The sequence below is a fragment of the Rhea americana genome, unplaced genomic scaffold (assembly GCF_003343005.1).
Source record: "Rhea americana isolate MKP2758 unplaced genomic scaffold, rheAme1 scaffold_321, whole genome shotgun sequence".
In the NCBI taxonomy this organism is placed as follows: domain Eukaryota; kingdom Metazoa; phylum Chordata; class Aves; order Rheiformes; family Rheidae; genus Rhea; species Rhea americana.
In genome coordinates, this window is record NW_028186448.1 from 712,292 (window position 1) to 724,630 (window position 12,339).

Sequence of the window (12,339 nt, forward strand, 5' to 3'; positions counted from 1 at the left end):
GGAGGAAGAGTGGCCCTCGCTGGAGCAGGCCGCGGCGGGGCGGTGGTGCCAGGAGGTGGCCGTGGACCCCGAGGACGAGAAGGCCATCGAGATGTTCATGAACAAGAACCCGCCGCTGAGGTGGGCCGGGGGCGCGGTGCCCGGCCGGCGGCCCGGCGCAGCGCCCGCCGCCGCCTGACTCCCTTCCCCTCTCCTCCCGCCAGGCGCACGCTGGCAGACATCATCATGGAGAAGATCACGGAGAAGCAGACGGAGGTGGAGACGGCGCTCTCGGAAGTAACGGGCTGCCCCATGCCTCAGCTCGACCCCCGCGTCCTGGAGGTCTACCGGGGCGTACGAGAAGTAAGGGTGAAGCGGCCCCGCAGGAGCCCGCAGTGCTCGCCAGGCGCTGCAGCGCTCTCCTTTCCCTGTGCTGGTGGTAGTACAGCGATTAGGATGTTCCAGGAGAGAAGCTCAGCTGGGGGTAAATCAGCATATTCATGAGCAGAGTCACTAATTCCCTTGCAGACAGACACCCTAGGAAGCCTGAGAGAAACCCCACGCTGGAGACTAGAGGGTGGTGTGATTAGTTAGCACGGCTCCAACAGCGCTGCCCTGGGTGTGCTCTTTCTCTTCAAATTGATTAACTGCAGTTTACATAATATCATGCACTGAAGGCCCCAGAGAGTTTCTGAATGACTGACTCTCAAGGTCAGGAAACAAATCCTGACAAATCCCCGTGGTCCTGCTGTCAGTTCCAGTATGTCATTGCCAGGCTTGCATTTTTTATTTTTAAAGGTGCTGTCCAAATACAGGAGTGGCAAACTCCCCAAAGCATTTAAAATAATTCCTGCCTTATCCAACTGGGAACAGATCCTCTACATCACAGAGCCAGAGACGTGGACAGCAGCTGCCATGTACCAAGCAACGAGGTAAGTCTCTGTCTGGGAATTGCTGATTTGGGGTTTTTTGCTTTGTCTTTCTGCAAGCTAGTACCAGATGTGCAAAATGCCAACCTGCATCCTGCTTTCCCATCCCTTCACCTGCCCAGGTAGAGGCAGCGGTGGACGATTCCGTAGCTGATGTCTTGGTTCAGGTGTCTTTAGGAAACTACCTGCAATTATGCACTCACAAGACCTCACTCCAGAGGTGGACAGCTCATGCCTTGCTTTGTGCTTTGCTTTTCCCAGGATATTTTCATCCAACTTGAAAGAAAGGATGGCCCAGAGGTTCTACAACCTGGTGCTGCTGCCTCGGGTCAGGGATGACATTGCTGAGTACAAGCGTCTCAACTTTCACCTCTACATGGCTTTGAAGAAGGCTTTGTTCAAGCCAGGAGCCTGGTTCAAAGGTAGAGAGTCCCCCCAGGGTGGTGGCTCGTACGTACGAGCCTTGTGTTCTGCAGCAGCTGGGAAGCTCAGCAGGGGCATGTTGCACACTTGCCTTTGGCCTCGTGTCGTGCATGGTACGATGGCTCGTTGTGGCTGCGGCAGCCCCGGGGTCAGTGGGAAGGAGGAGGGCAGAGAAGAAGCAGAGGAAATGCAGAGACCCCCTTTGGCCCATTTGCAGCCCTCAGTGCTGAAGGGTGACGAGTACTGGAGGGTTACTCAGGTGCTGCCAGCAAATGCTGGCAGATACTTGGTTTCTTTCGGAGATCAGTGGCACCTTACAAACTGTCTGTGGCCTGACACCTGTGTTGTCAGGCAACCTGAGAGTGTTTGGTGTCAGATGCACGGCAAAGAGGGCAGGAAGAGATGCTGAGACTCCTGTAACATAAACCGATGGAGGAACCGCTAATTTCCTGGGGTCGGATGCATCCTGGGATAGGAGAAGGCAGCTCTGCCTGCCCTGTTTGAGGTCAGCAGTGCCTAACACTTTGCCTCCCGCAGGGATCCTCATTCCGCTGTGCGAGTCGGGGACCTGCACGCTGCGGGAAGCCATCATCATCGGCAGCATCCTCACCAAGTGCTCCATCCCCGTCCTTCACTCCAGGTAACACGGCAGCCAGGCCCTGCTGCCATGGAGGGCTGGGGAGGATAGGCAGGGGGAGCAGTTCTCCCTTGGGGATGCCGGAACGATGGTGTGGATCTGTGCCTCGGCCTCTCAGAGATGGAGAAGGTTCACCCGGCTCTGCCTCCTGTACAGTTCAAGGCTGCCTGCAGCACCGGGGCTGTCATCTGTGTCTGGGATCCAGCAGGGGCAGGGCACAAGGGACAGGCCAGCCTGGGAGAAAGGGGGCCCTTGGCCAGCCATCTCACGGGTGCCGTGTAGCTCTTGCTTGGCCTGTGGGTGCTGAGGCCCTGCCGCGTCTGCCTTCACCTCAGTTCTCCTTCCATCCCCACAGCGCAGCCATGCTGAAGATCGCTGAGATGCAGTACAGCGGTGCCAACAGCATCTTTCTCCGCCTGCTCATTGACAAGAAGTACGCGCTGCCCTTCCGCGTGGTGGATGCGCTTGTCTTCCACTTCCTGGCCTTCCGCACGGACCAGCGGGTCCTGCCTGTCCTGTGGCACCAGAGCTTCCTGGCCTTTGTCCAGCGCTACAAGGAGGACCTGTCCTCGGAGCAGAAAGAGGCCTTGCTTGAGCTGCTCAAATTCCACTGCCACCCACAGATCTCGCCCGAGATCCGGAGGGAGCTGATGAACTCTAAGACACGAGATGTGGAGGGGCAGCAGCCAGTAGCCATGGAGTGAGCAGGAAGAGGCAGGGAGGAAGGGAAAAGTTGCAGCCCTGATCTGCTCCGGGGGCTGCCAACTGGCCAAGGACGCTAGCGGATGCAGCAGGGAGCTCAGCTTGTGAGCGAAGCCCTTGGGAGGTGCAGGGGAGCTTCCGACCCTGATTCTGCTGCTCCAAGCCAGGCGCTGGGAGCAGGCTGTGTCCGGTGACCCAGACTGCATTCCTTACGCTGCTCGTCATGGGACAGGGCAGTCCCCTGTCCCACACTGGGAGTCCAGTGGCCACCAGTACCCAGGAGAACAGGAGGGTTTGGCCTGTTCCCGTTTTGGAGAATAAAGCCTGAGCTGTGTCTGTCAGTCCGGGGGCGGTTCTGCCCCTCCCTTGTCGGCTGCACCCACAGCAGGGCGCTGCCTTCTCCCGGTGCTGCCATGTCTCCTCCACCTTGGCCCGTCCCCAGCAGGTGGCAGAGCAAAGCCACAAGCCAGAGGCTTTGCGTGGATCTGATCACTGGAGCTGCAGGTGCCACCCCAGCTGCAACAGGAGAAAAAAGCCCCTGTGCATCCCCACGTCCTTCCCCGTGCTCCTGCTGCCAGGGGGCTCAGCCAGCGGCGCGGGGGGGGGGGGGGGGGGTAGGAGGGCTCTTGCCTGTGCTGTGTGTCGAGCAGCCCCAGCGCTGCTGTTGGGGGAGGGAAGGGAGAGCATCTCCCTCCTGCAGCAAGGAAGGCAAGGTGGGAAAGGGGCTGGGACACTCCAGCAGAAATGCAGAGGGTCACCAAGGTGCAAAGGAGCCTTCAGGTTCCTCCCTGAGCAGTGGAAGGGGGGAGGTCAGCACTGACCAGGGCAGGGAGAGGCCACAAGTCCAGCCCAGTTACCCCCTGCAGGCTGCAAGGGAGGTGGGTGGGGGACTGGGGGTGAGAACAACTGCTCTGAGGGGTGAAAACGCTCCTGCTGGTGCTTGAAGGTTTCCTGAGGGCTCAGCTGTTACCAGGTGGAAGCGAGGTGCAGAGCTGCCTGTCAGCCACCATTAGCCTGCCCCACGGCCCCAGGGCAGGACAGCGTGAGCATCAGGCACGTGGCTGGAGCGGAGGGGAGGGCGAGAGCAGCACCGCACTGCCGAAAACTACGGGGAAAGCACCATGGGGGCCAGCACAAGGGAAGAGTTTGCAGCTGGCAGAGAGCAACGAGCCAGGGAGCAGGCTGGGGCACGGGGTAGCCTCAGCTGCCCCCCAATTCCTTTGCTGCTCCCCGCAGGGGGTCCCGTACTGGCTGCCTCAGGACCTGGGCCCCCTTCCTGTGGCCTCGGCAGCCGCCCGGGGAGGCCACATGCCTGCCCACGCGTGTGCTGCTCCCCCACTGGAGAACCCAGCTGGTTTTTCTCCTCCTCTCGGCCCAGGAGGCTCTGCACTTACCAGGGGAATCGCGAAGGGTCCTGGGTGATGCTGTGATGGTGCGAGGCCCGCTCACTTGCAAGTACCTGGCCTTGCTCCTAAAACCAGCACAAAGTCCTGCTGGTGAGCCCCAAGCAGAAAAGCCGCTGCAGCTCCCCCCGGCAGCAGCATCTTGCCCGTGCTGAGAACCACCTCTGGGCTCTGCCTCTCCGAAGGGCTGGCGCTTCCCTGCATGACAACGGAGCTGCAGCGGGAGCAGAAACTGAGTGAAGCGAAGGGGCAAGCAAAGCCCAGCTGCTGCGGGCTGGCTGCACACCACAGTGCGCCGTGCGTTTTCCCCGGCTCCCTGATTTTATCTCCTCTAACGAAGCCAGAAGCTGATGAGAGAGATATCCTAGGCTCTCGCGCATCCAGCCTGCTCTTGCCATCCTGCAGCAGAGCCGGTGTGGTTGCGCCGTGCCGGTCTGTAGGAGGTGGCTTTCAGAGGCACCGGCGGTGTGAAGGCGTTGGCTGCTCTCCAGCAGTCGTGCGGCCTGCTCCGCGCGCGCAGGCACCCTGCCCGCCGGAAGGCATTCGGCGCGGCGCTCTCTGCGTTTGGGCCTTTTTTCACGTTCATCCACCATCGTTTGTGAAACGCAGCAGGGCTTCAGCAGCCCTGTGAGGGAGCAAGGCAACACGCACCCCCGAGGCACGGAGCCGAGGCCTCGCTCACTCTCTGGCAGGTGCTGTAGCATCTTTGGTTCGCTTGCCTCCACATCTCAGCAGGGTCGAAGCTGGCTGATGGCACCTTCTTGGCTCCCCCACTGTTGCTCTGCTCTCCCCAACCCTGCTCAGGGTTCCTGACTGCAACATTTCCACTGCTCCCTCCCTCAGGCAGCCTTTCCTCCAACTCTTGCACCACCATGCCCCTCCCTCCCGCCGGCTCATTCCCGCTTCATCCTGCTCCTGTGGCACGGGAAACACCAAGCTGGAGGCCTTCAGGACCAGCCCGCTCCCGGCAGCTGACAGCTCTCCCGCCCGAGCGCGACCTGGAGCAGGGGCAGCAGCTCTGCGCAGGAGAGCAAGAACCTTCACTCTACCCAGGCTGCCCCCGGCAGCACAGAGCAACTTTCAAAGGGAAAACCTTGATGCATTAACATTTGTTTAAAATACTTTATTGCAACATCATATGACTTTGACTCTCCCAGCAGTGGGACTCTTGCATATGAACACCAAACTAGTTTACTCTTAAATTAAAAACTCATTTATATATAATAATTTCTTTCCTTTTGTACAGACAGGCTCTACACTCCTCCTCTCCCCTTCCAGCTAGCAGAAGTCAGTGGCAGATGGCACTTTTTAACAGATCATGCTAGTGGAAGAAGAGCAGCCCCACCTTTCTCCACCAGGTAAGACTTTTGTTCCCAGTGGCATCCAAAAAGGAGTATTTCCACATCCTTTTTCCCCCACAGGAGGACAACAGCCACAGATCTATGTGTCCAGAGGTCACCAAGCAGCAATAGTCTGCTTCCATCCCTGCAGAGTCTCTCTGGCTTCTCTTTGTTAATACAATACTACAATTTAATGGTCTCTCTTAGAAAAGCAGCATTATTTTTTTAAAACACTTTTATAAAACTAACAGACAGGATCAACAACAACACAACAAAAATGCAATCACTTTTCAACTGAAGTGTGCAGCAGATTTTCCACCCTACGAGGATACAACTCAAACCCACATGGATATGCAAAACAGCCCCCTCCTCAATGTGATCCGAGATTCCTGCCTTGGAGGAGCGAAGATGCATTTCAGACGATAGCAGCACATTCAAAGATTCTCTCTCAAAATCAAGTCTGATGTCTGACCTACCTAAAAAAAAAACCAACCAGCTTCCAAGTGGGAGTCCCCACTGCCCAGGGAGCTAAGGAAGGGGACAAAAGGCAATCAAGGCACTCTTTCGGAAGGGAAGGAAACCAGCATCCAGGCCCCACAACACAAAAAATGCAAGTCTTCTTCCCTCCCTGTTTCCCAGCAGTTAAGAATAAATTAAGCAGCCTCAGTGGGGCAGTGGAAAGCCGAGGTGATTTACAGTGTTTTTGCACTCCAGAGCTGCACTGTCCCCGCTGAGTACACCACACCCAAACCTCACCCGAGAGGCTGCTCCCTGAGGCGAGAACTTCTCCTCTTCTACTGTCCACACAAATAGGGGGCACTTCCCCAAAGCAAGCCAAAAACCCGCAAATTCCAAATCTAATGGCAACAGGAAACAAGCTACACGTTTCTCCTCCAAGCAGAAGCAGCCATGCCATTCACTCCCCAGGAGCCGTAACTCTCTGGTACTAAGCAATTAGGACCAAGGGACTGACAAGTGCCCGCTCTCTCCTTCTGGACACTTGTTTCTCTTGTGAACCAAGCAGTCCTGTAGCACCCCAGCCTAGGAGGAGGAGGCGGGGACTTATAGACATTTTGGTTGTGTAAGCCAAGGTAAGAAGTGTTTGATGGCCCACGTAGGGCTGGAAGTGGTCATGGTAACAGTACCAAGGAAACAGCAAACAGTGGCCACCTGGGCTAAGAGGAACACAAACTGAGAAACTTTTTACAACTTCATTTTGGATTCTGCACCCCCTCCCCAGCTATTCTTGAGTCCCACCACCATGAAAACGGTTGCCTCATCCCTGCCACCTGCAGAAGCCAGCAAGCTCTGCCAACTGGCCTCCTGCACCCACCTCGGTGGCTCATCATGAGGGTCACCCAAACACCTTTCTGCTGTCCCTCTCCAGCATTACAGAAGTGGAGACAGACAAGCATGGAGCCCTCTTTCTGTGCACCTAGCAAGAAGACCAAATCCTCAGCAGGCTTCAAATGGACGGGGTTAACGGATGAGTTGGTGGAAGCCAAAGACCTGTTGTTGTGCAGGGCAAGGTCCTGTTCTCATGGGGCTGGGCAGCTCTCGGGAAGGGGAGGCTGGTCACAGGTTGATGTCTGTGACATCTGTAGGTGTGCTGGTGGGTTGGCTGGCAGCGTAAGCAGCAGTCTTGGTGGATCTGTATTTCTGTTGGCTTTGGGATGCCTGTTTCAAGCTCTCGGCTAAGGCTGCCTCAATCTGCTCCTGACAGCCTTTCAGGCAGTCCTGTGGGAGAGGAAACAAGACAAGAAGCCTCAGTTCTTCTCTGTTGTTCAGAGGTGAGAGTACCTTATGAATAGCTCTGAACAGCTGCTGGACTATGTCTGTGGCCCCTGGAGCATCTAAGCACAAAGAGGGCAAAGAAGTCTTTTTCCTACGAGAAGCATCTCCAGCTCTGCTATACTTTAGGCCCTCCTGAAGGAGAAGGCTCTGCTCTCTCTCTCTCTCTCTTTGGCTTCCCTGCTCTGCTACATTCTTGCAAAAAAAAAACATTGCTGTCCAAAGCCCAGCAGAGCTTCCCAAAGCATCAGAGTATTCACTTGGAGGCAACGTGTGATTTCTGCATCATGGTAATCAGCTGCTACTGATGACAGAAAGGAAAGAGCAGAGCAGCTCTGTGCAGGCCCTATCAGCCTTTCTGGCCAGGGCTTCCTCGATCTGCATGAAGGCCTGCTCTTACAGCGGGCACGCATGCTCGTGGGGACCTCTGCGTCCCAGCTGCATCCCTGCAGGCTCCACATCCAAGGTCTTCTTGGAGCTCTGTATGGTCATGTCTCTCTGGGGTCACCTCGCCACTGTGGAGAGAAGCTGCGCACAGCTCTGAGTCCTCCTGTCCCTGCCCGCATCCGAGCGGATGGCCAAGAGGAACCTCTGCTGGGTGCCCGGCTTGCACACGCACGCGCTCCGAGCCACTCGCTCGCCTTGGGGATCTCGAGCGCAGCCCTGCACTGCGCCAGCACTGCATCTCCAGCAGGCAGAGGCAGACGGTCCCTCCCAGGCCCGGGCAGCCCCTCAGCCTTGCGCTCCTGGAGAAGCTGCCTGCCGTTGACGCTCTGCGTCACTACAAGAACGGCTCTGCAGCCGAGCAGCTTCCTAGACGGTTCCTACCCTCCCGCTCTTCCCTCAGGCAGCCCCCACCTGACTCCCTCGAGCCTCCACCGGGCCCAGGGAAGCCAGGGCTGAGGGGACACCCAAGTCCCACAAGCAGAAAGACGCAGAGGACTGTGAGCAGCAGCCTGTTGCTTATAATAAAAGCAACTCCCTCCCTCCCCAGCTATAAACAGATGAGGAAACTCCTCCAACCTGACACTAGAGAGCTGCGGGAGGCCTCTCGCCCATGCCGCGAAAGGGCAAACCTCAGCCCGGCGTCGCTGCTGTGGCCGGGCTTTCGCTGAGCGCCGAAGGCGGTGGCATTTCGCTCCTCGAGGCTGGACCCGAGGTGATTGCTGTGGGGCCGCATCTGCTCGCTAGATGCTGTCACACATCGAAATCTCTTACCAGGAATCCGCCACCAGTTCTTAGAAACTGACAGAGGATGTGGCGAGCAAAAATAGCAACGCCCACCTCCCCTTCCCCGGGCCGTTTCCAGTAAGCCGTCTCTAACCCTGCTACCCGCCGCGAGCTCGCTGTGGGCCTCGCGCAACGGCCGGCCCAGGGCTCGCCGCGGCGAGGGGCGGAGGGGGCAGCACACGAGCCGGGGCTGCGGGCAGGAGGGGGGCCCTGGGGTCCCGGTGGGGTGCGGGAGGTGGGTCTGGGGTCTCGGCTGCGCTGGGGAGGGGGGCCCTGGGGTCCCTGCCCCAGGGTCGGCACGATTTAATGGGAACTGCCACCGCGTCACGGCCTCGCCGCGCTGACCCTAACAGGAGCGGAGACGGGCACGTGTCTAAAGAGCCACAGCCAGGCTCTCCGGAGGCAATTTCAACAGCGATGTTAAAAGGTGGCTTGCCCACACCGAGCCAGGCTCCTCTGCCTGCTAGGACAGCCGTGGGGCTTGCTGGGGCACCAAGCTGTTCTGCAGAGCAGCTGTGCCTTGGGGCTCTCTAAGTACGCTCCTACAGAGGAGCGAGAGCTGGTCCAGGGAGGGCCACAGCGGTTCCATGGCACGGCTGAAACTGGTGCAACTGGCAGGGAAGCAGCTCCAGTTTGGTGGGGCTCTTGTACAGCACCTTGCACACGAGCGGGCTGCGGGGCAGGAAGGACGCCCTCTTCTGAAGGACCGAAGAGCAGCAGGGCCGGAGGGAGGGAGGTGGGCTGGAGGGCAGCGGGGGCCTGGCTTCGGCTCCCCTCCCTGCTTCCCACCTGTTCCTCCGCCGGCTCCGGCCCTCTCCGCTCCCAGGGTAGGTTTCAGCCCCTGCCTCATTCACTGCAGCAGCTTGAGAGCAGCTGGCTGCACTGATTCACTCTTTAAAAAGGCTCAAACAAAATACCTAAGAAGTCACACAAATAAAACGGGACGCCCTCCGGCCGCATGCCCTCTCTGCCCAGACAATGCCAGGTCCCAGCCTCCCCCCGCCGCGGCACAGACGCGTCTCCTCCAGTTCCCGACGCTGCTGTCAGGGGACTGTAACTAACCCCACACTCGGCTGCCGGCATCAGCGCTCGGGCAGAAGAAAAGATCAAAAGGGGCCTGGGCGGAATAAAGGCTCTTGATTTCTTCACTGCAGCGGGAGCAACCTGGAAACTAGGAGTCTGACCGGGTGCCCCTTCCCTAGCCAAAGGGCAGGAGGGGGGCAGGCAGATGCCCCTTCGTCAACCCAAGCCAAGCCCCTGTGCCAGTGCCAAGAGATGCCTCGGCCCCCGACCCCCTTCCCACCCAAGCCTGGGCACCTGTAACCAGACACTAGCTGAGATTAGCAGATGCTGAGCCCAGTTTCTCCCTCTGCCCCATCCCACCACGTCAACCCGATCCTGCTAACACCTGTCTGCTCAGGCAACAGACGCTTCCCTTTGTGCTTCTTCTCAAAGGCCCCCCGAGCTCTCCCCGCTCCGCGCAGACAGCGGTGGGGGCTGTGGCCCGGCTCGCTGGCCGCGGAGCCGACTGCAGCGTGCAGCCACCAGCCACCCGCTGCAGGCCGGAGAGCGCGGCGGGTGGGAGCAGAAGAGAGGGGGCTTTGAGACACCCTCTCGCCACCACCTCAGCCAGCTGCTGCCAAGGAGGGAACAGCCAGTCCTCAGTTCAGGGGGAATTCATCGTGCATTGCTGCTCTTGGCAACAAGCACGGGGATCCCCCGTCCCCCTGCTCGCAGGCGCAGCCCCTCCAAGTCTCCCAGACGTAACTTGCTCTTGCCCCTCACAAGGTTATTGAGGGACAGTGTAATGCACCCTGGCAGCTCCTGCTTTGCCTTCAGTTCATAGCTGGACTCTGGTCTCTGAACAGAGCACAGCAACGGACCTGGCCAAGGTTTTCATCCCATCACTGCATTTAGAGATGCTCACTAACCTCTAGGCACTGTTCAAACCCAGGTCAGCGATGTTACAAACAACTTTCCCCTCCACAAGAACAGGCTGCAGAAAGAGGAAAGGCCTGTGCTGGACCCAGTGCTGGAACCGCTTTGCTGTGAACACTCACCACCTCCGTGCCAGTAATGCTGGCCAGCAGCTCGGTGATCGCCTCTCCGGTGAAATCATTAACAGAGATCGTCAGGCCGTGCATCGCTGCTCCAATACTGCCTGTTGCAATCATGGACGGTGGGTACATAGCGAAAGTGTAATCTAGAGTCAGGAAAGGAACACAAGAGGCAAAACCAGCAAGCTGTTAGCAAGGACGTTTGTACGCTATGAATTCTTGGGGCTGTGATTTCCCTGGAAAACTAGTAAGGGCCAGACAGAGGGTCTCTCCAGCATAGTGGGCAGAAATGGAGTGAAGCGGCAGGAAACAAGGCTGTGTATCAGAGCTGCAAGCTCCACTAAGCTACTTCTCCGGGCTTGTCTACCTCAAAAGAAGCCCTGAACATGATTTTGCTCTAGTGACTTAGAGTGAGGCTGAGAGAAGCTCAGATTCAATCTGCCTTTACGCTGGATGCCCTCGCAAGACGCGACCGCCTGCTCCGTGTTCGCAGTCTGCAGAGCAAGCGTGGCGGCATGGCTGCTCTGTCGTGGCGTCTCCCAGGCACCCACGAAGTGCCGCTAGCTCCGTGCTCCCATTTTGTCAGAGACAGAAAACAAGTCACTGAGCAGCAATGTGCTCCGATCTAAGTGAAGGCAAATGTTCAGCTCCCCCAAAAGCCAGGCCCCTGAAGACAGGCCCAAGGGTGCCCAGCCAGCCTGACTGGAGCCCAGCCTCCCCTGCCTGTGGTCACTGGCCCACCCCTCCCAGCACCCCGCAGGATGGTTCCAGCAGAAAGTGGCACATACCTGTGGCACACAAGGCAATGAAGGTCTGCGCGTGTTTCTTCACCAGCTCCATCTTGTCCTTTGGAAGTGGGAGGTGATAGAGGATGTGAGCCAAGAAATCATTTGCTATCACTGACATGAGATCCCATTTTAGCTTCTCCAGGACTAGAACCTCCCAGTCCTGCAGAGTCAGAGGAAGAGAGAGACACAGCACATTACTCAGCCAGCCTAGGCCAGCCAGAAACACTCACCAGATCCAAAGGCAGATAAGCAGAGCTTATCTGGGCCAGTAAAACAGTGCAATCCATGAGACAAGGCAGAAAGAAAAGAGGGAATGTCCCTGCTCTGTGATTATGGTACAAATCTAACCTTGAGCTGTTGCAAAGCTTGGAGTAAAGATCAAAAGAGGAAGCGATAAATCTGGTTTCTCCTTTCCAAGGTGCAGTCGGATTAGCCTTCAATACTCCTCTGCTTTGCAAGGCTGCTGCAACAGCCCACATAGGAAAAAACAGACTAAGCAGCAGCAAACATGCTGTTCCCATACTCCTTCTCCACTCCAGAAAAGGAGAGGCGGATGGCCGCAGCAGGTCCACACTCCCAGGAGCAATACAGCTTGGAGCTGACAGAGATGTGCTCCTCTAGCCATTACAGCAGAGGGAATACAAAAGCTCCCCTCTCCCCATGCCACTCCGAGCTGCTTGGTGCAGGGACTGCCTCCTACAGCAGCTTCGCGGCTAGTGAAATGCAGGAGGCAGGATCTGCTCTGCACCCAGCCCCTTTGCAGAGGGTGAGGGGGAACACAACGGAGCTCTCAGAGCTGCATCCAGACAGCCCAAGCTCCTCATTAGATGTCATTAGCAACGATATCTAGGATCCCTGATGAGCTCGGTGCTGCGACCACGTGCTGAGCAAGGAGATATTCAGCCCAACAGACAGCAGACACTGGGCACACAGCCTTCAAGAGAAAAGCACTTTCTAGCCCCAGGCTGGCACACCGACAGAGCATTTCCCACTCATCACACCTCCCCTCCGCCAAGAGAGCTTCTAGCCGTGTTCAGCAGAGCACCCCCAGCAGTTTCTC

The 12,339-nt window shown here is 57.7% G+C and overlaps 2 protein-coding genes across 3 annotated transcripts in view; one reads left to right on the forward strand and one right to left on the reverse strand.

The window, feature by feature from the left end:
• Window positions 1-8: 8 nt before the first annotated feature.
• Window positions 9-3,011, forward strand: BYSL (bystin like). The gene is made up of 6 exons (XM_085310641.1): window positions 9-120; window positions 204-342; window positions 778-911; window positions 1,170-1,330; window positions 1,869-1,971; window positions 2,324-3,011. Exons 1-6 carry the CDS (start codon window positions 92-94, stop codon window positions 2,670-2,672), a joined length of 915 nt encoding a protein of 304 aa, XP_085166767.1. The 5' UTR covers window positions 9-91; the 3' UTR covers window positions 2,673-3,011.
• Window positions 3,012-5,181: 2,170 nt separating this feature from the next.
• Window positions 5,182-12,339, reverse strand: part of CCND3 (cyclin D3) — a 51,107-nt gene continuing 43,949 nt past the window's right edge. For both annotated transcript variants that reach the window (XM_085310645.1, XM_085310644.1), the window contains exons 3-5: window positions 11,280-11,439; window positions 10,495-10,637; window positions 5,182-7,150 (exon numbers count right to left, since the gene is read on the reverse strand). In XM_085310645.1, coding sequence (XP_085166771.1) covers window positions 6,989-7,150; window positions 10,495-10,637; window positions 11,280-11,439 — 465 coding nt within the window. In that variant the 3' untranslated portion in view covers window positions 5,182-6,988. The remainder of the gene's footprint in view (window positions 7,151-10,494; window positions 10,638-11,279; window positions 11,440-12,339) is intronic.

Coding starts and splice junctions, on each gene's coding strand:
- BYSL (XM_085310641.1), top strand. CDS start 92: ATGTTCATGAACAAGAACCCGCCGCTGAG. Junction 912..1,169: donor GCCATGTACCAAGCAACGAG/GTAAGTCTCTGT, acceptor TGCTTTTCCCAG/GATATTTTCATCCAACTTGA. Junction 1,972..2,323: donor ATCCCCGTCCTTCACTCCAG/GTAACACGGCAG, acceptor CCATCCCCACAG/CGCAGCCATGCTGAAGATCG.